The sequence below is a fragment of the Salmo salar genome, chromosome ssa12 (assembly GCF_905237065.1).
Source record: "Salmo salar chromosome ssa12, Ssal_v3.1, whole genome shotgun sequence".
NCBI classification, from domain to species: domain Eukaryota; kingdom Metazoa; phylum Chordata; class Actinopteri; order Salmoniformes; family Salmonidae; genus Salmo; species Salmo salar.
In genome coordinates, this window is record NC_059453.1 from 36,464,841 (window position 1) to 36,490,988 (window position 26,148).

The 26,148-nt window shown below is 40.4% G+C and overlaps 1 protein-coding gene across 2 annotated transcripts in view; it reads left to right on the forward strand.

Moving 5' to 3' along the window:
• The first annotated feature begins 4,972 nt into the window (after positions 1-4,972).
• LOC106564809 (phosphofurin acidic cluster sorting protein 2) overlaps positions 4,973-26,148 on the forward strand; it is a 100,109-nt gene continuing 78,933 nt past the window's right edge. For both annotated transcript variants that reach the window (XM_014131228.2, XM_014131229.2), the window contains exon 1: positions 4,973-5,350. In XM_014131228.2, the coding sequence (XP_013986703.1) occupies positions 5,124-5,350 (227 nt within the window). In that variant the 5' untranslated portion in view covers positions 4,973-5,123. The remainder of the gene's footprint in view (positions 5,351-26,148) is intronic.

A 26,148-nucleotide genomic window follows, 5' to 3' on the forward strand; every position in this document is an offset into this window, starting at 1 on the left:
CACTCGCTCTGAGACTTGAAGTAGGGTTTCCCCTTGCGTTGCAAGGGCCACGGCTTTTGTGGCGCGATGGGTAACGATGCTTCGTGGGGTGTCAGTTGTTGATGTGTGCAGAGGGTCCCTGGTTCGAGCCCGGGTTGGGGCGAAGAGAGGGACGGAACCTACACTGTTACATATGCATAGTCACTTTAATAACTCTACCTACATGTACATATTATTTCAATTACCTTGACTAACTGGTGCCCTCGCACATTGACTCTGTACCGGTACCCCCTGTATATAGCATCGCTATTGTTATTTCACTGCTGCTCTTTAATTATTTGTTACTTTTATTTCTTATTTTCTTAGGTATTTTTCTAAAAACGTAATTGTTGGTTAATGGCTTGTAAGTAAGCATTTCACTGTAAGGTCTACACACCTGTTGTATTCAGCGCATGTGACAAATACAATTTTATTTTATTTTATTTGATAATCACATATAAATACATTAGTAGGAGCAGTCAATGTATGTTTGATTTCCACTGGAGGGCACTACATCACACTAAACAAGGTGTGGGTGCTCCTTATGGGTAAATTGGGACCAAGTCAAGCCCTGCTGTTCATTAGTCATCAGCACCAATACTGACAGAAATTACAGTTGGGGATCAGAACTGGGTTAAATAAGCCTACATATAAAGTAATTTAGTTTTCCCAGTACAATGGATCCAATGGAAACGTCCCAAAAGTGCAAATATCAATCTAAATTAAGCACACACAAAATAAACTATGTAATAAACAATATTATAAACAGATTACATGCAGACCTTCAAATGAAGTGTAACAGAACCATATTTTTCCAACTGTTAATGGAATGTGTAAGTGACACAGCGGATTTTTTTATATCTAAAAAATAACATTTTTAGAGGAGTAGGATTTTATATTAAGGAATATATAATTGGTTGTTGAAGCAATTTTTATTGTGAATGAAAGATCCCTGACTGAGAGACTGGGACCGAGAGACTGAAAAACAGCTTCTATCTCAAGGCCATCAGACTGATAAACAGCCATCACTAGCACATCAGCGGCAGCTGCCTATAGACATAGATTAGGAATCACTGGCCACTTTTAGAGATGGATCACCAGCCACTTTAATAATCTTCCGTATCTAGCATTACTCATCTCATGTATAAACCGCACTCCACACTATTCTACGGTATCTTAGTCACTTTTAAATTGTGTTTACATATTGCATCACCCATTTCATATGTATATACTGTATTGTATTCTATACTACACCACTGACTGTTAAACAGGCATCTCCAGCACAACAGAGGCTGCTACCTATAGACATAGATTAGGAATCACTGGCCACAAGGAAATTAAACACTAGCCACTTTATTAATGTCTCTGTATCTTGCATTACTCATCTCATATGTGTAAACTGTACTCTATACTATTCTACGGTATCAAGTGTCACTTTAATTGTTTGTAAATATTGTATCACTCATCTCATATGTGTATACTGTACTTTATACTATGCCACTGTATCTTAGTCCAATACCACTCTGACAAACTACCGTTCAAAGGTTTGGGGCCACTTAGAAATGTCCTTGTTTTTGAAAGAAAAGCATGTTTTTTTGTCCATTAAAAGAACATCAAATTGATCAGAAATAAAGTGTAGACATTGTTAATGTTGTAAATTACTATTGTAGCTGGAAACAGCAGATTTTTTTATGGAATATCTACATAGGTGTACAGAGGCCCATTATCAGAAACCATCACTCCTGTGTTCCAATGGCACGTTTTGTTAGCTAATCCAAGTTTATAATTTTAAAAGGCTAATTGATCATTAGAAAACCGTTTTGCAATTATGTTAGTACAGCTGAAAACTGTTGTTCTGATTAAAGAAGCAATAAAACTGGCCTTCTTTAGACTAGTTCAGTATCGGGAGCATCAGCATTTGTGGGTTTGATTACAGGCTCAAAATGGCCAGAAACAAAGACCTTTCTTCTGAAACTCGGCAGTCTATTCTTGTTCTGAGAAATGAAGGTTATTTCATGCTAGAAATTGCCAAGAAACTGAAGATCTCGTACAATGCTGTGTACTACTCCCTTCACAGAACAGCGTAAACTGGCTCTAACCAGAATAAAAAAAGGAGTGGGAGGCCCCGGTGCACAACTGAGCAAGAGGACAAGTACATTAGAGTGTCTAGTTTGAGAAACAGATGCCACAAGTCCTCACCTGGCAGCTTCATTAAATAGTACCCACAAAACATCAGTCTCAAAATCAGCAATGAAGAGGCAACTCCGGGATGCTGGCCTTCTTGGCAGAGTTGCAAAGAAAAAGCCATATCTCAGATATGCCAATAAAAAGAAAATATTAAGATGGGCCTAAGAACACAGACACTGAACAGAGGAACTCTGTCTAGAAGGATCTTCAGTTTCTTGGCAATTTCTCACATGGAATAGCCTTCATTTCTCAGAACAAGAATAGATTAACAAGTTTCAGAAGAAAGTTATTTATTTCTGGCCATTTTGAGCCTGTAATCGAACCCACAAATGTTGATGCCCTCAGTGTACTGAACTAGTCTAAAGAAGGCCAGTTATATTGCATCTTTAATAAGAACAACAGTTTTCAGCTGTGCTAACATAATTGCAAAACGGTTTTCAAATGATCAATCAGCCTTTTAAAATGATACACTTGGATTAGCTAACACAACGTGCCATTGGAACACAGGAGTGATGGTTGCTGATAATGGGCCTCTGTACGCCTATGTAGATATTCCATAAAAAAATCTGCCGTTTCCAGCTACAATAGTAATTTACAACATTAACAATGTCTACACTGTATTTCTGATCAATTTTGTGTTATTTTAATGGACAAAAAATTTGCTTTTCTTTCAAAAACAAGGACATTTCTAAGTGACCCCAAACTTTTGAACGGTAGCGTATATGTATATTCTTAATCCATTCCTTACTTAGATGTGTGTGTTTTTTTGGGTATATATTGTGAAACTGTTAGATATTACTTGTTAGATATTACTGCACTGTCGAGAGCTAGAAGCACAAACATTTCGCTACATCTGCTAAACACGTGTATGTGACCAATAACATTTGATTGGATTTGATATACTGTATCATTAGCCTATATAATATACACTGCTCAAAAAAATAAAGGGAACACTAAAATAACACATCCTACATCTGAATGAATTAAATAATCTTATTAAATACTTTTTTCTTTACATAGTTGAATGTGCTGACAACAAAATCACACAAAAATAATCAATGGAAATCCAATTTATCAACCCATGGAGGTCTGGATTTGGAGTCACACTCAAAATTAAAGTGGAAAACCACACTATAGGCTGATCCAACTTTGATGTAATGTCCTTAAAACAAGTCAAAATGAGGCTCAGTAGTGTGTGTGGCCTCCACGTGCCTGTATGACCTCCCTACAACGCCTGGGCATGCTCCTGATGAGGTGGCGGATGGTCTCCTGAGGGATCTCCTCCCAGACCTGGACTAAAGCATCCGCCAACTCCTGGACAGTCTGTGGTGCAACGTGGCGTTGGTGGATGGAGTGAGACATGATGTCCCAGATGTGCTCAATTGGATTCAGGTCTGGGGAACGGGCGGGCCAGTCCATAGCATCAATGCCTTCCTCTTGCAGGAACTGCTGACACACTCCAGCCACATGAGGTCTAGCATTGTCTTGCATTAGGAGGAACCCAGGGCCAACCGCACCAGCATATGGTCTCACAAGGGGTCTGAGGATCTCATCTTGGTACCTAATGGCAGTCAGGCTACCTCTGGCGAGCACATGGAGGGCTGTGCGGCCCCCCAAAGAAATGCCACCCCACACCATGACTGACCCACCGCCAAACCGGTCATGCTGGAGGATGTTGCAGGCAGCAGAACGTTCTCAACGGCGTCTCCAGACTCTGTCACGTCTGTCACGTGCTCAGTGTGAACCTGCTTTCATCTGTGAAGAGCACAGGGCGCCAGTGGCGAATTTGCCAATCTTGGTGTTCTCTGGCAAATGCCAAACGTCCTGCACGGTGTTGGGCTGTAAGCACAACCCCAACCTGTGGACGTCGGGCCCTCATACCACCCTTATGGAGTCTGTTTCTGACCGTTTGAGCAGACACATGCACATTTGTGGCCTGCTGGAGGTCATTTTGCAGGGCTCTGTCAGTGCTCCTCCTGCTCCTCCTTGCACAAAGGCGGAGGTAGCGGTCCTGCTGCTGGGTTGTTGCCCTCCTACGGCCTCCTTCACGTCTCCTGATGTACTGGCCTGTCTCCTGGTAGCGCCTCCATGCTCTGGACACTACGCTGACAGACACAGCAAACCTTCTTGCCACAGCTCGCATTGATATGCCATCCTCGATGAGCTGCACTACCTGAGCCACTTGTGTGGGTTGTAGACTCCGTCTCATGCTACCACTAGAGTGAAAGCACCGCCAGCATTCAAAAGTGACCAAAACATCAGCCAGGAAGCATAGGAACTGAGAAGTGGTCTGTGGTCACCACCTGCAGAACCACTCCTTTATTGGGGGTGTCTTGCTAATTGCCTATAATTTCCACCTGTTGTCTATTCCATTTGCACAACAGCATGTGAAATTTATTGTCAATCAGTGTTGCTTCCTAAGTGGACAGTTTGATTTCACAGAAGTGTGATTGACTTGGAGTTACATTGTGTTGTTTAAGTGTTCCCTTTATTTTTTTGAGCAGTGTATAACGTTTCTTACTATGGTCATAAAATGTCCAATCAATAATTATGCATAGACTAATAATTGTCTACTAGCTACAATCACATTGAGGTTAATTCAATTGAAATAATATTTTGATAATCCAACCATATTCAGCTCTGATTTTTTATTTCCAATCAACCAATGATCCGCGCCTTTGAAAAATCAGACTGTCTGCGGGCGCCCCTAGCGTCCAATAGTAGAACCTTGCCTCGTTTTTGTGTGTGCGTGCTGAATACGCCCCGCCCAGATTTGTGTTCCAATGCCTACGTTTCAGCACTCTCGATTTGCTAGCCTTGAGCTGCCTGCTACATTGACAACTTTCTGTGATATAGCGGAGAGTGGCTTCGCGAGCAAGCATCACAGCCTATAGCCTGCTGCTACCCGGGGAGAGGCGATGATGGCGGCGGCCGTAGAGAGAGGAGGAGTGCGGGCCGCTTTCCTGAATCCAGGCAGCGGCGGCGGGATCGGTGGACCACCCCCGGCACCTATGGCTACTGCTCCCGGAGCCGCGGTTGGAGCAGGAGGCGTGGGTTCGGGTGGGTCAGATGGTCCCATGCCCGTGCCTATGAACCTTTTTGCAACGTGGGAAATAGACCGTTCTTCTCCGAGTTGTGTTCCAAGGTAGGCTAAGCTACTTACATTTTCCAGCACACATGTAATCCTTTTTCTTTGTGAGTGGGCGTCTGTAGTAGTGTTTCCTATTCGGAGTGGTTGTTACATTGTTGTTACAAGATAGCTAGGCTACATTTTTAGAACTGTTCCATGGTCTGTATCAATAACCTCACACATCCATAACTGAATGACATTTGGTTGAGTTTGTTGTTGGTGTAGGTCACTCGGACTAGACATTTAATTGCTCGGGATTTATTAAATCAAAGTCTGTTCTCGTAGTCTGGTTTGTTTGTTTATTTTAAGAATGTACGACAACAAAGAACAACATGACGATAAGGCTATCTTACTCCCACGGAAGGTTATGTTATACGCAGACTGAACAAACGTTTTCTGGACAAAAAAAATATGTAATTGCATAGGCTAAATTGCTAGCTTGTTAATAATAATAGCCTACTTTAGTCTAATAATCGCCTACTTGTATTACTGTTTTGCTCTCCATAGAAAGCGTTTGCCTTGCGTAGTCCCCTCTTGACTTTCAACGGGACACTTTCCCGTTATTTGATGCAGATAACCGTTATTCTAGGCTACATGGAGTTATTTTCACCGAGATAAACCGTTTGATATGAATTCCACCCACCCATAGCCTACATTCCAGAGCTGCTTGGCAAAACAGACTTGATATGGAGCTAGAAAATCTGTTTGCCAGTCAATGAAACTGCCTCGCGAATCAACAGGGAACTGCCAAAATAAAGGAAACACTTGAGTAAATAACGAATACAAAGTATATTGAAAGCGTGTGCTTCCACACAGGTGTGGTCCCTGAGTTAATTAAGCAAAAAACATCCCATCATGCTTAGGGTCATGTATAAAAAATACCCATTGCCCATTATTTTGGCTACCATGGATAGAAGAAGAGATCTCAGTGACTTTGAAAGAGGTGTCTCAAAGGAGCATAGGCTGTGTGTGTGTGTGTCTGTCACCAGATCTCAACCCAATTGCGAACTGTGTAAAAATGGCATAATTCAGATATGTCATTGTTTTTGCACTATCAACTGAGTTTAACTACAACACGCTATATGGTTCCATGGGCCAATAAATCAGCACAATATACTTTTAGGTTTTTCAAATTCCCGCATCTTGAAGCATAACGTGGATCATGTAGGCTATACTTTGCTAATGACCATACCAAAAAAAGAGTGACAGAGAGCAATGTACAATGTGGTGAACTTAGATAAACAAGGAATTTGTGGTAAGTGCATGGGGGCCGCCATCTTTATGTGCCTCCGTTATTGAACACTGCCTGAGACAGCATTTTCCTCCACCACCAACAAAACGGAATTTCACGTGGAAGAATAGTGTTGCAGAATCTATGACAAGGCGCATTGAACCTGTTCTGGCAGCTCATGGTGGCCCAATACCCTATTAAAGACCCAGTGCAGTCAAAAACATGATTTTTCTGTGTTTAATATATATTTCCACACTGCAGTTGGAATAATATTGTGAACATGATTATAATACCCTTTTAGTGTAAGAGTTGTTTGAAAAGACTGCCTGACATTTAAGCCTGTTTTGGTGGGATGGAGTTTTGGCTTTCCCTGTGATGTATTCATTACACCGATTCTGTTGCAAAACGTTTCTTAAACCTAAGAAAATGGAACGAAACTGGGAAGGACCTACCTGAATTTGACCAATGGAAGCTCCAGTTTACTGTTTGGACTACTGATTATACCCCTGGTGACATTGCCATGAAGTAAATTAGTTAATAGGCCTATTAAACAAAGAGTTTCAAATCTCTCTGCCATTAACAGCTAATTTTCAGTTTTCTCCTCTCCACTCAGACCGCTCCCAGACAGTCCTAGCAAAATTATTGATTGAGAAATTGCTCTTTGCTAAGATGCTATTTTTGTTTCTTTTTGACAATTTTTAATTGAAAACAATCACAGTAAGGTACTTCATTGTTACCCAGAAATGATTTGATATAGAGATAAAAAATGATTGCATTGGACCTTTAAGACACTTTATGTTGGTGTTTCCTTTATTCTGGCAGTTACCTGTATACAGTATGTCAGCCTAATCTATTTGCTCTAATAACCCAGAAATCACAGGCTCAATGATGACAGTAGAATTGGCTAATGATTACCCCCAATGGCTCTCTTCTTGTATTTATAGGCTACTTAGCATTGTTTTTCGGTCCAACCCACTTACATTAGGCTTAGGCCTATTCACTCAACATTTGACAGCACTTTATTTGCACTGTCACAATAGTGTCATAAACATGTCATAGCATGTTCTTATTTCACCAAATGTCAAGTAACATTGTTCAGAACACACACACAGTAGGTCTAACCACTGTCATAACTCTCTATATGCTTCATTGCCACATTTTGTGATTGAAACTGAAAATGATTTATGCTCTGCAGGCTAATTGAAGACAATTTCAATATCCATAATCCTAACTTTTGAACCAATTGTGCCTGTGTTTTTGCTCTTAGCTAAATGTATATTGTATGAGGTAACAGGCTTGACAGGTTTTACCTGTTGATAAATGGCACACCCTCTGTCATTACAGCAATGACTTTGAGTTTTAGAAATACTTCATGCTTCATACATAAATACATTCTCATAGATTTGATGTCCTTTTCCTCAATGTTCTTCATCATCTTTTTCAATCTATCCCATTTAACTTGCAATCTTGAAATGCAAGCCCCGTGTAACACACCTAAAAAAGTCTTTACTTTGGCAGAGCAGAGTTGAAAGTGATTAAAAAAATGCATATCATCGTATCATATTAGCTTTGTCTTGTTCTCGTACTCGCTTAACATGTACACATACATTTTCAGTGGCTATGCCAGAAAGTTGCCCATAGACGATGAAAAGGAAAGGAAGTAATTGTGTTCACCGAGATGGGTTTTTTACTCTAGTGTCCTATATCCACACTGCCATTTTCTCTTTCTCAGAATTCGTTCTATAACCCAATACAGGCTTGTGAGTACATTTTTCGTACAGTCGCTACCCACTCCACAGTAATACACAGTAGCCTACCCCTAAACCAAGGTGCATGAAATGAAGAACAAATGGGATCTAGCAAAGATATTCAGCTGGAGGAAAATTACTTTCTTATTTTTTTTAAACGGAGTGCGAAAATGCATTGATTTTAATAACGGCTTTTATTGAAATTCTAATATAGGCTATTGTCCTTTAAGATTGTCTGAGCATCTTTTCTAGATCCAATTTGTTCTTTATTTTATGCATCTTTTATTGAACTTTGATTTTCCCCAAATATGTTTTTTAGAGATACATTTTTCAATTTACAGTTGAAGTCGGAAGTTTACATACACCTTAGCCAAATACATTTAAACTCAGTTTTTCACAATTCCTGACGTTTAATCCTAGTAAACATTCCCTGTCTTAGGTCAGTTAGGATCACTACTTTACTTTAAGAATGTGAAAGTCAAAATAATAGTAGAGAGAATTATTTATTTCAGCTTTTATTTCTTTCATCACATTCCCAGTGGGTCAGAACTTTACATACACTCAATTAGTATTTGGTAGCATTGCCTTTAAATTGTTTAGCTTGGGTCAAACGTTTCAGGTATCCTTCCACAAGCTTTCCACAATAAGTTGGGTGAATTTTGGCCCATTCCTCCTGACAGAGTGGGTGTAAAACAGTCAGGTTTGTAGGATCCTTGCTCGCACACGCTTTTTCAGTTCTGCCCACAAATTTTCAATAGGATTGAAGTCAGGTCTTTGTGATGGCCACTCCAATACCTTGACTTTGTTGTCCTTACGCCATTTTGCCACAACTTTGGAAGTAAGCTTGGGGTCATTGTCCATTTGGAAGACCCATTTGCGACCAAGCTTTAACTTGTCTTGAGATGTTTCTTCAATATATCCACATAATCTTCCTGCCTCATGATGCCATCTATTTTGTGAAGTGCACAAGTCCCTCCTGCAGCAAAGCACCCCCACAACATGATGCTGCCACCCTCGTGCTTCACGGTTGGGATGGTGTTCTTTGCAAGCATTCCCCTTTTTCCTCCAAACATAACGATGGTTATTATGGCCAAACAGTTCTATTTTTTTTTCATCAGGCCAGAGGACATTTCTCCAAAATGTACAATCTTTGTCCCCATGTGCAGTTGCAAACCCGTAGTCTGGCTTTTTTTTATGGTGGTTTTGGAGCAGTGGCTTCTTCAGGCCTTTCAGGTTATGTCGATATGGAACTCGTTTTACTGTGGATATAGATACTTTTGTACCTGTTTCCTCCAGTATCTTCACAAGGTCCTTTGCTGTTGTTCTGGGATTGATTTGCACTTTTCAAATACCTTAGAAATGCTATTACTTCAATTTCTCAAACATATGACTATTTTACAGCATTTTAAAGACAAGACTCTCGTTAATCTAACCACACTGTCCGATTTCAAAAAGGCTTTACAACGAAAGCAAAACATTAGATTATGTCAGCAGAGTACCCAGCCAGAAATAATCAGACACCCATTTTTCAAGCTAGCATATAATGTCACATAAACCCAGAAGACAGCTAAATGCAGCACTAACCTTTGATGATCTTCATCAGATGACAATCCTAGGACATTATGTTATACAATACATGCATGTTTTGTTCAATCAAGTTCATATTTATATCAAAAAACAGCTTTTTACATTAGCATGTGATGTTCAGAACTAGCAAACTTCCGGGGAATTTACTAACAATTTACTAAATTACTCACGATAAACGTTCACAAAAAACATAACAATTATTTTAAGAATTATAGATACAGAACTCCTTTGTGCAATCGAGGTGTCCGATTTTAAAATAGCTTTTCGGTGAAAGCACATTTTGCAATATTCTCAGTAGATAGCCCAGCCATCACGGCTAGCCATTTAGACACCGACCAAGTTTAGCCCTGACCAAAGTCAGATTTACTATTACAAAAGTTTGATTACCTTTGTTGTCTTCGTCAGAATGCACTCCCAGGACTGCTACTTCAATAACAAATGTTGGTTTGGTCCAAAATAATCCATCGTTATATCCAAATAGCGGCGTTTTGTTCATGCGTTCCAGACACTATCCGAAATGGTAAATCAGGGTTACGAGCATGGCGCAATTCGTGACAAAAAAATTCTAAATATTCCATTACCGTACTTCGAAGCATGTCAACCGCTGTTTAAAATCAATTTTTATGCCATTTTTCTCGTAAAAAAGCGATAATATTCCGACCGGGAATCTCCGTTTAGGTAAACAGAGGAAAGAAAACAAAGCTTTCGGTCGACGCGGGCACGAGCGTGAGTCTCACAGTACTGTAACCAGCCACTACCCAAAAGCGCTACTTTTTTTCAGCCAGAGCCTGCAAAGCCACGATTCAGCTCTTTGCCGCCTTCTGAGAGCCTATGGCAGCCGTAGGAAGTGTCACGTAACAGCAGAGATCCTTTGTAATGGATAGAGATGGCAAAGAAGGCCAAGAAATGGTCAGACAGGGTACTTCCTGTACAGAATCTTCTCAGGTTTTGACCTGCCATTTGAGTTCTGTTATATTCACAGACACCATTCAAACAGTTTTAGAAACTTTGGAGTGTTTTCTATCCAAAGCCAATAATTATATGCATATTCTAGTTACTGGGCAGGAGTAGTAACCAGATTAAATCGGGTACGTTTTTTATCCAGCCGTGTCAATACTGCCCCCTAGCCCTAACAGGTTAAGAAAGGCATTGATGTTTATGGTTGGAGCAACGTGTACCTAAGCGATTATATGCAACGCAGGACAGGCTAGATAAACTAGTAATATCATCAACCATGTGTAGTTAACTTGTGATTATGATTGATAAGATAAGTTTAATGCTAGCTAGCAACTTACCTTGGCTTCTTACAGCATTCGTGTAACCTCGTGGAGTGCAATGTAAAGCAGGTGGTTAGAGCGTTGGACTAGTTAACCGTAAGGTTGCAAGATTGAATCCCTGAGCTGACAAGGTAAAAATCTGTCTTTCTGCCCCTGAACAAGGCAGTTAACCCACCGTTCCTAGGCCGTCATTGAAAATAAGAATGTGTTCTTAACTGACTTGCCTAGTTAAATAAAGGTCTAAAAAAATACCAAATAAAAATATCGGACAAATCTGTGTCCAAAAATACCGATTTCCGATTGTTATGAAAACTTGAAATCGGCCCTAATTAATCGGCCATTCCGATTAATCGGTCGACCTCTAGTGCACGGGTCCTGACAAAAGTTCGACTTAACCTGGTCCCCATCAATACAATACGTGGAGAGCCTGTCTTTTACTTAGTGTAACTTGCATAGTTTGGTAAGCAGTCATGTCTGTTCTAGTGGCCATTTGTGCTGATACAAATTTTTATAGAACTTGTTTTTTCATTGTTTTTGTTTCTATTACTGTTTGTTTCTGTTTTTATTTCCTATTTAACTTACTTTTATAGATGCCTTGATGGGTGGGTAGTTAGTAGGGAGGGAGTGGAGGGTGGGTGGGAGGGAGGGGGAGGATGGATGGATGGGAGGGAGGGAGAGAGTGGAGGGTTGGAGGAGTGAGGGGATGGAGAATGAGGGGTTGTGGTTGTACTGTTTTTGTTGTTATATCTGAAAAATCTATAAATAAAGTTTAAAAAATGTAGTATACCTATATGTGCAAGCATTGGTGAATGTCGGCATTGTATTAGTACATAGTCATTTTTGTGTCAAGTCAAAAAACATAATAGTTGTGTTAGTAACTGACACAGATAATAACATGAGTAGGTATATTATTACTCCATTTATATAAAGAGGTGGGCATTTGAGTTTGGACCAATATTGGAATCAATTTAGCCTTTTCTCATATAGAAACTGTTAGTTGTGACCTTCATAGGGAAGTTTCCCATGGGGACAGATCTAGGATTAATTTAATTTAATAATAAATAAAAAATAATCATAATTAAAGGATCCACTTCCCCTCCCCCAACATTAACCATTAGTGGGGAAAATGCTAAACTAACCCAAGATCAGCATCTAGGGGCAACTTCACCCGACTTCGATTCCTCCATCTTTGGGTGGACTAGTATCTGTTCATCCATAAAAGAACATTCTAGACATTTGAAACGTCTGTATGTTTAAAAGGAAGCTTGTCTTCTGTCATACATCTTAGTCCAATCCACCTTTTCATCTCAGGCAAAGGGAACAGAATGGGTAGCCCATTCTAGATCAGATGGGAGGTCAGGGACCTCCACATGCACGTATGTGCACATGTGCATCACACACATACACACTTAGGCTTGGAGATATGGCCTAAAAATCATATCTCAATCTTTTCAAAGTTATGGGCGATTCACGATATACTGTATTCACGAGTCACTGTGCTTTTCAGTAAGGCCATTCTACTGCCGATGTTTGTCTATGGAGATTGCATGGCAGTGTGCTCGATTTTATACACCTGTCAACAATGGTTGTGGCTGAAATAGCAAACGGAAAGCTGCACACGACATAGAAGGAGCGAAGGAGACAATACCAAAAAGACGGAAAGCTCAAAAAAAGGAAAAATATAAAAACCTTTATTCTCGCGATACAGGCATTTGAAGCATTGCGCTAAAACATACGTTTGAATGAATTGAATGAATTCAATATATGACCCAGCCCTAATACATACACACATACATTATAATAAAAAATAAAAAAATGTCTCTGATATACCACTCACACACACACCCCAACCCCAACTGCGGTTTCTCCTCAGAAGGGAGAGATAAATGACGGAGAACCCACCCAGGAATAGATGGACCCACAGTAATTAAATGTGTGTGCTGAAATCAGGTTAGCCAGCCAAATAGCGCCTCTATTATTCATGTGAGATCCTTTGGTGTTTAATTGGTGCAGGACCCATTATTTCCACTGGAATGGGCTGCGTTTAAGATGGATGGGGTTGACTTAACTGAATGTGCTGTACGATAGGGAGTGATCTATTTAATACTGGAAATGACAAAAATACTATATAGGCTAATGTATAATACGATAACCAGCGATTCTCAAATGTGTCGTGTATGGAAAATGGAATGGGTTTCTCAACTAATACTCGCAACTAAGACAAAATCCTTGGCCTATGTTGTCTATTGTATAGTACGACATCCAGCGATTCAAAATGGCAACCTATGGAAAATGGAATAAGTTTCACAACTAATGGTGGTAAGGTATTAACTGAGTTGAATATGAAACATCCTTTGTAAGGTGCTAATCAAAACCAACATGACCAAGTATGCACTGTTGCATACTTGCTTTTTGGTTAAAGGGAAACAGCAGGAGTGATCACAAATGGCACCTGATACCCAATATAGTGCACTCTTTTTGAGCAGGGCCCTACTAGGGAATAGGGTACCATTTGAGACTCAGCCCATGAGTTAACCTGGAAGGAGGTCTTTGTAAAGTATTGCCCCAAAAATGGGTTGAACTTTGGAGCCATTGCCCTTTAGCTTTAATATTTTTCCCTTCAATTTTAATGCTTAAAACATCAACCTACAGAATCCCCTTAGTTCAGTAATGAAGCATGGCACTTTTGTCACCAAAGAAAAATCTACTCTATTACTTGATCTGGCGCTGAGCGCAAATCCCTGATTAAAGATCCTGATTCCTTATCCCCTGTCAGTGGATTTGATGTCTTCATTCAGCTGGTGCTGATCTCTCTCGCTACATTCACATTTTTGTCATTTAGCAGACGCTCCTATTCAGAGCGACTTAAAGTTAGTACATTCATCTTCAGATAGCTAGGTGGGACAACCACATATCCTAGTAATAGTAAGAACATTATTCCTCAATAAGGTAGCTATCAGTAAAGTCAGTGCTAGTAGAAAAAAAAAAGTATTTCTCTGTCTCGCTCTGACTCCTCTTAAATATTTAAAACTACTATGGTAGGCAGACCTCGTGCGGAATTAATTGCAATTGGAAAGGGAGTGCTTACGGACCCCGACTGTGCTCGTTTTTTATACCGTGCTCTCCGAAGGCCAACTACTGGCATTAAGGCAGATAACCAAACCCCACGGGTTTGAGTAAATTGCGAGTTTCTGATGTCATTGCCTCATGCCCCTTTTAATGTGTGGAATGGATCATGGTCAGAGCATTCGTTCTCCTGACGCTAACCTAGTTAGCATTTGATACACATACGCTGTTGAATGCCAATGCTTTTGACATTTTGTTGTTATTTGTGGCCTGTTTTTGTGGTGAATATTTCCAAATCTGGTCCTTGGTCATCAGAAATGCCAACATATTATGCACATTATGCTGTTGTATGTTGTTATACTGTCTGAGCTATAGTGGACAATCGCTTGTGTATTTTTTTCAAATCAGCTTTTGGGGCGTGTGTGTACGTGCATGTGTATCCAAGTGAAAGAGGCCCAGCTTCATATTGTTATTGGAGGAATTACCAAAAAGGCCTCACCCCAAATCAGAAGCACATGCTCTCTTTCCCAAAAACTAGCACAGAACTATGGCAATCACCTACAGGATCTTTGTTGTGCTTTAGAATGTGGAGGTGTGTGTGTGTGTGTGTGTGTGTGTGTGTGTGTGTGTGTGTGTGTGTGTGTGTGTGTGTGTGTGTGTGTGTGTGTGTGTGTGTGTGTGTGTGTGTGTGTGTGTGTGTGTGTGTGTGTGTGTGTGTGTGTGTGTGTCTATGTGTCAGGAAAATAGTCTGGTCGAGTGTGGATAAGCTGAGGTTTACAAACCCTGCTGTAGCATGTGTTTCTTTCTGCAGCTGTTTCGACGCCAGAGTGCTAGACAGCTAAGCTAACATTTAGGTGCAATGTGAAACCAGGGCGTGAGCTCCCCTCAAAGCCACTACAGCAGAGCAATAGAGCACCAGCCGTTCAACGCAATAAAGTTGGACTTACTGTAGTTAAACTGACTATGTTGTTCCTCAGTTCACAGATATTTTGTTGGTAGTCCTACTACACCAAAAATACGGAATTGAAAAATGCCTTACAATGAGTCAACCTGTGAACGGTTATGACTCATTGCAAATTCAATCAACTAGCCACGTTGACACAAGAAAATCATACATTAAAATGTTTGTTGAAATACGCAAGGAAACTACGTTGACTCAACCAATTTCTGCCTGGGTTGAGACAGTTTTGGCTGCTTTACGCCGTTAAACCTCTCTAGGGTAGTGGGCAGTATTTTCACCTCCGGATGAAAAAAAAATGTGTAAGTCGCTCTGGATAAGAGCGTCTGCTAAATGACTTAAATGTAAATGTAAAAGCGTGCCCAAAGTAAACTGCCTGTTACTCAGGCCCAGAAGCTAGGATATGCGTATAATTGGTAGATTTGGATATAAAACACTCTAAAGTTTCCAAAACTGTTAAAATAATGTCTGTGAGTATAACAGAACTGATATGGCAGGCGAAAGCCTGAGAAAAATCCATTCAGGAAGTGGAATTATTTTCATGTGGCTATTATTCAACTCAATGCCTATAGAGAATCCAATGGGTTAGGAATCAATTGCAGTTCCTATGGCTTCCACTAGATGTCAACAGTCTTTAGACATGGTTTCATGCTTTAATTTTGAAAAACAACGAATAAACAGCCATTTTGGTCAGAGGACAGAGGAACTTTGCAGACCTGATTCGGCGCGCTCCCGTAAGCCCCGCCGTTTGTTATTTTTCCTTTCTATTGAAAACGGTATTGTCCGGTTGAAATATTATTGATTATATAGACAATAAACAACCTGAGGATTAATTATAAACATCGTTTGACATGTTTCAACGAACTTTACTGGAACTTTTAGTATGTATTCGTCTGACTGTTGTGACAGCCTTGGAGCCATTGGATTACTGAACAAAACGCGCCAACAAAACTGAGTTTCTGGGACATAAAGAGGGACTTTATCAAACAAAACAAACATTTACTGTGTAACTGGGAGTCTTGTGAGTGCAACCATATGAAGATCATCAAAGGTAAGTGATAAATTTTATCGCTATTTCTGACTTTAGTGACTCCTCTACTTGGCTGGTAAATGTTTGTATGCTTTTTTACACGGGGTGCTGTCCTCAGATAATCGCGGAACTTAAACGTTAGCTTTCTTTACATGGCACATATTGCACTTTTACTTTCTTCTCCAACACTTTGTTTTTGCATTATTTAAACCAAATTGAACCTGTTTCATTATTTATTTGAGGCTAAATTGATTTTATTGATGTATTATATTAAGTTAAAATAAGTGTTCATTCAGTATTGTTGTAATTGTCATTATTACAAATACATTTTTAAAATCGGCCGATTAATCGGTATCTGCTTTTTTTGGTTCTCCAATAATCGCTATCGGTATCGGCTTTGAAAAATCATAATCGGTCGACCTCTAGTTTCAATGCCATGACAGAGGGTATTACGTTTGCTGCAGACTCAGTTGAGCTTATTTCTCGAGTCAGTTGTTCGAATGGCGCTAGGAGTGTGTTCATGTTTCCAAGTTTCAAACATGTTCTCAAATGCCATTGAAATGGCAGCAGCGGTATGAGAACCATCACATTCTTGAGCATGCAATACAGCTTTGCTCAGTATGAAATCCTCGTCGACCCACTGTGCTGTCAGACTCAGCATGCTCATGGGACTGACATCGCTGGTCCAAATGTCAGTTGTGACGCCCATAGCAAGTAGCATAATATTTTTCATTATCTTGGCATTAATGGATTTCGCCTTTGAGTTGTCTCGCTGAAATTTTCTTACTCTTTCAAATGACTGCTCAACTTGAACTTGTTTGGTTGTTGGAAGTGTGGGCTTTTGTTCTGTGTAGCGTTGTATTTTTCGTGGCGTCAATACGTCATCTACTTACGTTATAGATGTATGCACGTCAGCTTTGACATCGGTTTTGCACATCGACATTAAAATAGACATCAGCCCGATGCCGATGTTGGCATTTTTAGCTAATATCGTCAGATTCCGATATGCTCACCGATATATCGTGCATCCCTAGTAACCACCCTGATTAAACAAATCATTCAAAGACTTTGATTAGTTGAATCAGGTGTACTGATTGATGGGAACAAAATCCTCCTCTCACATCAGCTGTGTGGATATGAATGGCCGCCCCCTGCTTCATGATGCACCTAAGAACACATACCGGGGATCACTTGAGTTAGGCCTATGTCCGGTTTTGAACTCCACAGAGGAATACTCCATGTACAAGCCACCCCCATCTCTCCATTCAGGATGAAACATCCTGTCGTCAATGTTTTTATTGGATCACTGGGGAGGGCAGGGTGAGAGGTCCATCGGGGGCGCAGGGGGGTGAGCCTGACTTATGGAATGCTCTGTCTCACTGCGCTGATGCCAGGAAGCAGGATAAGCATGGGGAAATAGTGCATTCCAGTATCCCGGGCTTACTTACTCTTGAGTTCCGACCAGCCATTAGTGGCATTAGTGACGCTGTGTGTGTGCGCGTGCGTGCGTGTGCGCGTGATAAACTTCCCAACCAACACAACTACACAGATTTCCCCAGCTGTCCAAACATTGTCAGGCTAGAAGTGCTGAGTGATCAATACTATCATCTGTTAACTACAAACTGGCCTCTGATCAGTTTTGATGCCTATATGAAGGGACAGAAACAGACAGATTGATACGAATGCTTGGCTCTGGTTTTAGGCCGGGGCTGTCAGACTCATGTCATTGTCATCGTGCTACCTTGTCCCGGACCTGTTGTTTTGGACTCTCTCTCTACTGCACCTGCTGTCTCTAACTCTGAATGATTGGCTATGAAAAGCCAACTGACATTTACTCCTAAGGTGCTGACCTGTTGCACCCTCTACAACCACTGTGATTTTTATTATCTGACCCTGCTGGGCATCTATGAACGTTTGAACATCTTGGCCATGTTCTGTTGTAATCTCCACCCGGCACAGCCATAAGAGGACTGGCCACCCCTCAGAGACTGGTTCCACTCTAGGTTTCTTCCTAGGTTCTGGCCTTTCTATGGAGTTTTTCCTAGCCACAGTGCTTCTACATCTGCATCGCTTGCTGTTTGGGGTTTTAGGTTAGATTTCTGTACAGCACTTCGTGACATCGGCTGATGTAAAAAGGGCTTTATAAATAAATTTGATTGATTTGATTGATTCTGAAGCAGCAGTGTGGAATTGATGTGCTTAGTCTGTGGTCCGGTGGCTAAGGCCACAGATACAAACCCTCTCATTTGTTATCATTCCATGCGAGCCGTTAGAGCCAGGGCCATATTCTTTGAGGCATAACGTTTTTAGAAAGATTTGCAACGGACAATAAAAATTTGCGCTGCTTATAGGAGTCTGGGTAGTTTCATCCTGTTTCAGTCTGTTTTCTTCCATTTGGTGCCTAATGAAAACGGCGCTGTTGATTTCGTGCTGGGTTACTGGGCCCTATGTCATCGGCTCTGAGTCCAGTCTTCATTGTGTGTTTATAGAGCACAAAGGCAGGTAGGAAACCACAGACTTGGGAGCGGGAAGAGCCACCATCTATCTATCTCGCCACGAAACCAGCCATCAAGCCTGGCAGTCAGTTACTTGAAGATGTTCATTCAAGCATTTCCTGTGCTACAGCAGACTTGTAGGAATTTATATAAAACCTGAATTCAACTCCTGATATCTTCCTCCCCCAGCCAAACACTATAACTAATGTTATCACTGCAGCTATTGTGCTTGAAATTTGTTTTAGTCCAGCCCTATTCAAATACACTTAAGTTTGACCTAGCTTGTGTCACTTCCTGCCCTTGGGGTGGCACGGGCATGAGTTAGTAGTGAATGGGCCTGAAAGAGAGTGGCTGTGGCATTAACTCTCTCTCAGCCACAAAACACACACACCCAGTCTGTGATGACTCTGCTCTTGTTGTTTCATTCACATTTAACTAGACTTGTCTCAGCAGTGCAGAACACAATGGTTCACTGCCACAGGAATTTTTATTTTACCTTTATTTAACTAGGCAAGTCAGTAAAGAACACATTGTTATTTTCAATGACGGCCTAGGAACAGTGTTTTAACTACCTTGTTCAGGGGCAGAACGACAGATTTTTACCTTGTCAGCTCAACGATTCGATCTTGCAACCTTTCGGTTACTAGTCCAATGCTCTAACCACTAGGCTACCTGCTTCCCCAGGTCAGTATAGTCAGTAAGGCTGGCTCAGCTGTTAGGGCTAGGTGGCAGTATTGACACGGCTGGATAAAAAAACATACCCGATTTAATCTGGTTACCACTCCTACCCAGTAACTAGAATATGCATATACTTATTACATATGGATAGAAAACACCCTAAATTTTCTAAAACTGTTTGAATGGTGTCTGTGAGTATAACAGAACTCATTTGGCAGGCAAAACCCTGAGACATTTTCTGACAGGAAGTGGATACCTGATGTGTTGTATTACCTTTAAACCTATCCCATTGAAAAACACAGGGGCTGAGGAATATTTTGGCACTTCCTATTGCTTCCACTAGATGTCACCAGCCTTTACAAAGTGTTTTGAGTCTTCTGGAGGGAGATCTGACCGAACAAGAGCCATGGAACGATGATGGCCCATTAGACACCTGGCGCGCGAGTTCATGTTGGGTACCCTCGTTCCAATACGTTATAAAAGAGTATGCATTCGTCCACCTTGAATATTATTCATGTTCTGGTTAAAAAAGGCCCTAATGATTTATGCTATACAACGTTTGACATGTTTGAACGAACGTAAATATATTTTTCCCCCTCGTTCATGACGAGAAGTCCGGCTGGCTTAGATCATGTGCTAACAAGACGGAGATTTTTGGACATAAATGATGAGCTTTTTTGAACAAAACTACATTCGTTATGGACCTGTGATACCTGGAAGTGACATCTGATGAAGAGAATCAAAGGAAATGGATTATTTACATAGTATTTTCGATTTTAGATCTCCCCAACATGACGTCTAGTCTGTATCGCAACGCCGTATTTTTCTGGGCGCAGTGCTCAGATTATTGCAAAGTGTGATTTCCCAGTAAGGTTATTTTTAAATCTGTCAAGTTGATTGCGTTCAAGAGATGTAAATCTATAATTCTTTAAATGACAATATAATATTTTACCAATGTTTTCTAATTTTAATTATTTAATTTGTGGTGTTGAATTGACTGCCGGTTATTGGAGGGAAACGATTTCCTCAACATCAATGCCATAGTAAAACGCTGTTTTTGGATATAAATATGAACTTGATAGAACTAAAAATGCATGCATTGTCTAACATAATGTCCTAGGAGTGTCATCTGATGGAGATTGTAAAAGGTTAGTGCATCATTTTAGCTGGTTTTATGGTTTTGGTGACCCTGTCTTTGAATTGACAAAACATTACACACAACTCTTGTAAATGTACTGTCCTAACATACTCTAAATTTATGCTTTCGCCGTAAAACCTTTTTGAAATCGTAAAACGTGGTTAGATTAAGGAAATGTTTATCTTTCAAAGGGTGTAAAATAGTTGTATGTTTGAAAAATTTGAATTTTGACATTTATTTGGATTCAAATTTGCCGCTCTTGAAATGCACCTGCTGTTGATGGAGTGCACCACGGGTGGGACGCTAGCGTCCCACCTAGCCCATAGAGGTTAAAAGGGTCAGTTAAAGTCTCAGGGCACTTGGCTGGACACTACAGAGTTGACCTACCTTACCGTAAATAATGTTTGATTTTTCCACAGAATGATTACCATATCAAAATAATCATTACCTTAAATACTCACTGATATTGCAATGCAAGTGTGACAGATGTCACTTATATACCTCTTATATTTGGTTAAACTGGGATTCAATGTTGCAAGAGGAATGTTAAAGATGCGTTTTAAAGGATTTGTATAATTTCAGCCAGTAGTTCAGAAAGTAGCACTAACAAGCCAAAGCGGCCTGAAAATTGTGCACAGTTTTGTACAACGTCATCACGCCATTGTTTTTAAACTTCTGTAGCGTGTGCCCGAAGAGAAAAAAAAAACTCTTGTGATGTCCATGTGGGGTGTGCATGTTGGGCTCACCTCGCAACCTTATTGGATAATACGGTGCTGACCTGACTCTACCTCCAACTTTAACCTTGTAACCTCATTGGACATCAGTTCACCTGCCAATCAACATTGTCCATCAAGTTTGGTTGTCGCAGGTACCACCAATTTACAATACCACAACATGCTTTTTCTTCCATTGCACGTCCTTCATCCTTCGGTAGGCTGCTGTGACTGTAAGATCTTGGAGGAAACGTAGCAAAGTTCATGTTTTGGTTTCCCCCTGAAAGCATAGATTCCTCTCATGCATTCAGATAACGCTCTCTTATTATGAAACCAAACAATCCCCCTTCCCTTCTTTGTTTTGACGCATACGATCACATATTTCGGATCATTGTTGAGTAGACCCTGCAGCGTACCATTGCAAATATGTGATTGGAACAGTAGCAACAGAACGTATGATACAACAAACACGTGTGAACAGCATTATTGTCTGAAAAGCATCATCAACAAAAAATTGTACTGAGGGGAAATAAAGGTCTTCACATCTTTATTCCTCAATTTCACCTTTTATTGTAAAAGAAATGTGAACTTCATCATCCAAACAACACACGGACCACATCCAGTCAAAACAAAAAACCAAACATACAGTTGAAGTCGGAAGTTTACATACACTTAGGTTGGAGTCATTAAAACTTGTTTTTCAACCACTCCACAAATTTCTTGTTAACGAACTACAGTTTTGGCAAGTCGGTTAGGACATCTACATTGTGCATGAAACAAGTCATTTTTCCAACAATTGTTTACAGACAGATTATTTCACTTATAATTCACTGTATCACAATTCCAGTGGGTCAGAAGTTTACATACACTAAGTTGACTGTGCCTTTAAACAGTTTGAAAAATTCCAGAAAATGATGTCATTTAGAAGCTTCTGATAGGCTAATTGACATAATTTGAGTCAATTGGAGGTGTACTTGTGGATGTATTTCAAGGCCTACCTTCAACCTCAGTGCCTCTTTGCTTGAAGGTACCATGTTCATCTGTAGAAACAATAGTACGCAAGTATAAACACCATGGGACCACGCAGCCGTCATACAACTCAGGAAAGAGACGCGTTCTGTCTCCTAGAGATCAACGTACTTTGGTGTGAAAAGTGCAAATCAATCCCAAGAACAACAGCAAAGGACCTTGTGAAGATGCTGAAGGAAACAGGTACAAAAGTATCTATATCCACAGTAAAACGAGTCCTATATCGACATGAAAGGCCGCCCAGCAAGGAAGAAGCCACTGCTCCAAAACCACCATAAAAAAAGCCAGACTATGGTTTGCAACTGCACATGGGGACAAAGATCGTAAAAGCGCTTACAAGCCGAAGAACACCATCCCAACCGTGAAGCATGTTGTGGGGGTGCTTTGCTGTAGGAGGGACTGGTGCACTTCACTAAATAGATGGCATCATGTGGAGGAAAATTATGTGGATATATTGGAGCAACATCTCAAGACATCAGTCACCAAGTTCAAGCTTGGTCGCAAATGGGTCTTCCAGATGGACAATGACCCCAAGCATACTTCCAAAGTTGTGGCAAAATGGCTAAAAGACAACAAAGTCAAGGAATTGGAGTGGCCATCACAAAGCCCTGACCTCAGTCCTATAGAATATGTGTGGGCAGAACTGAAAAAGTCAGCAAGGAGGCCTGCAAACCTGACTCCGTTACACCCACTCTGTCAGGAGGAATGAGCCAAAATTCACCCAACTTATTGTGGGAAGCTTGTGGAAGGTTACCCAAAACGTTTGACCCAAGTTCAACAATTTAAAGGCAATGCTACCAAATACTAATTGAGTAAACCTCTGACCCACTGGGAATGTGTTGAAAGAAATAAAAGCTGAAATAAATAATTCTCTCATTTCACATTCTTAAAATAAAGTGGTGATCCTAACTGACCTAAGACAGGGAATTTTTACTTGGACTAAATGTCAGGAATTGTGAAAAATTGAGTTTAAATGTATTTGGTTAAAGGTGTATGTAAACTTCCGACTTCAACTGTAAGTTAGCGACCTAATAGCTAGACTTGTTTACAATATACCACGCCTCTGGTGAGCACAAGGGAGAAGTGTAATATTGTTTATCAAATAAAATAAAATGTTATTAGTCACATGCGCCAAATACAACAGGTGTAGGTAGACCTTATAGTGAAATGCTTACTTACAAGCCCCTAACCAACAATGCAGTTTAAAAAATAAGATATAAAAGGAACAAGTAATTAAAGAGCATCAGTAAAATAACAATAGCGAGACTATATACAAGGGGTCTCGGTACAGAGTTAATGTGCGGGGACACCAGTTAGTCGAGGTAATTGGCGTATAATGTACATGTAGGTAGAGTTATTAAAGTGACTATGCATAGATAATAACAGAGTAGCAGTGGCGTAAAAGAGGGGGTGGAGGGTGGGCAATGCAAATAGTCTGGGTAACATTTGATTAGATGTTCAGGAGTCTTATGAATACTTTCTAGGTAGATAGTGTGGTCTACAGCTTATCATGAGATACTCTACCTCAGGCGAGCAAAACCTTGAGACTTCCTTCGATATTGTGCACCAGCTGTTGTTTACAAATATACATAGTCCGACCCCCCTTGTCTTACCAGACGCCGCTGTTCTATCCTGCTGATACAGCGTATTACCAGCCAGCTGTATGTTGATAATGTTGTCGTTCAGCCACGACTCCGTAATGCATAAGGTATTACAGTTTCTAATGTCCCATTGGTAGTTTAATCTTCCTCGTCGGGCGTCGATTTTATTTTCCAATGATTGCATGTTATCTAGTAGAACGGAAGGCAGTGGGGGTTTATTCGATCGCCTACAAATTCTCAGAAAGCAGCCCGACCTCTTTTTCTCCGTCTTCTCTTCACGCAAATGACGGGGATTTGGGCCTGTTCCCGGGAAAGCAGTATGTCCTTCACATCAGGTGTGTCAGACTCGTTAAAAAAAAAAGTTTCTGCCAGTTCGTGGTGAGTAATCGCTGTTCTGATGTCCAGAAGTTATTTTCAGTCGTAAGAGACGATAGCAGCAACATTATGTACAGAATAAGTAAAAAAATAAGTTACAAACAACGCAAAAAAATGATTGGTTAGTAGCACGTAAAACGTCAGCCATCTTCTCCGGCGCCATGAGATGCATCTAAGCTAACAGCAGCTAAATTCTTTATGATGTTTTTTTTTAAATATTTGACAAGTTAAAACTCCCATATCCCAGAATAGCATTCACTATAAGACGCAAATAAACAAAGTCAAAGATGGCTGCGCCCATTTCCTGAAAAAATATTCAGTTTGGCCACTTTTCAGCATACAAATTTTCTATGTACTTGTTAGTGGATACATAAACCGGAACACATGACTTGAAGGAAATATTAATATAATGCGGGATTTATCAATAAATGGGAGGGGGGGCAAACACAGGAGAAGTTTATATGCTAAATAAAAATAAAACCCCTGGAAAGGGGATTCTGAGCTGGCAACTCTGAGGTACCATAGTTGCAATCGGATGCCATGTTCAAAACAACTGGGAACTCGGAAATCTCAGACTTCAGTGTGTTCAAGACAACTGGGAAATCTGGGGAAAAAATGAGCTCCGACTTGTAAAAACATTTTTGAACGGTCATCCAACTTGGGCCTCTTTCTAGAGCTCCGACTTTCCGACCTGAAGATCACTGACATCATGATTTGACCTCAAATTTCCCAGTTGTCTTGAAAGCACCATAAGTCAGTCGAGTGAAATATCCCTTCACCTCATTTTTTTGAATATCTTGGTCTGACATACGCTTACGTGACAACCAGAATGCATTGTATGATGTCAACAAACATGGCGTTACACATAGCTGGCAAATAACTTAGCATTAGCTCATCATAATGAGTACAACCTTCAAAAAAGTATTTTACACACATCATATGTGTCCATTACAAGAATCGGAATGTATGATTTCTCAACAGTACTTGAAAACGTGAATAAAACAGTATATATATTTTGGTCCATATATACATACGGTATGCTGCAGTAGAAACGACAACACGATATACCGAAAATAAGGCACTTACTTTGATAGGAACGCATGCACACATGTCCAAAGTTATTATTTGTAAGGAAAACAACAATGGAGGCAATGCGGTCGCCAGCCAGAAAATGTACCAGTGGGAAAAAGTTTGTGCGAGGCCTGTTCTGACTACAGATGCTCAATGTCTTCATACTTGATCAGGGGAAACACAGGGGAAGTGTTTGGGCTCTCATCGAAGAGAGAAGTTTGTCCTGCTCAGTAAATCCTCAAACATAAATTGTCCGCAACAGTGAAATGGGCTACTTCTTAAGTGAATTAAAGAGGAGGCGGAACACACCTAAATTCAAACTGTTGTTAGAAAATCAAATATGTTAGAAAATTATTTTAAATTGACAAGTTGAGACATAGCCTATAGATAATTAGCAGGCAGCATGCCTTGATTTGAGGTCAGCGCGGGTTAACTGTCCTGTTGCGTAACAATCACATTTTAGAACAGTGAGTACATTCTGACATCATTCACATAAAAAAAACTCACGCTGTGGCGAACGTTGGAGATATTTGGAACTCACACATGAAAAGGTTAAATTCAGTCTGTAAGCCAACAAGATGTGGGAAAAGTAAAGTAGTATGAATACTTTCTGAAGGCACTGTTCATCATTGTTCTGACTCCCAATATCTCGGATGTATTTAAATCTATCCGAGGCTTGTGGTTCAGCAGTAGACAAAAACAGTTCTATCAGCCTCCCCATTTGCACTCCCAAATCCAGATAATTTACGTTTTTTAGCCATTAGCATTCATCACTAGCAAATTATTAGTATCCCCCCCATTCATATAATAATTTTA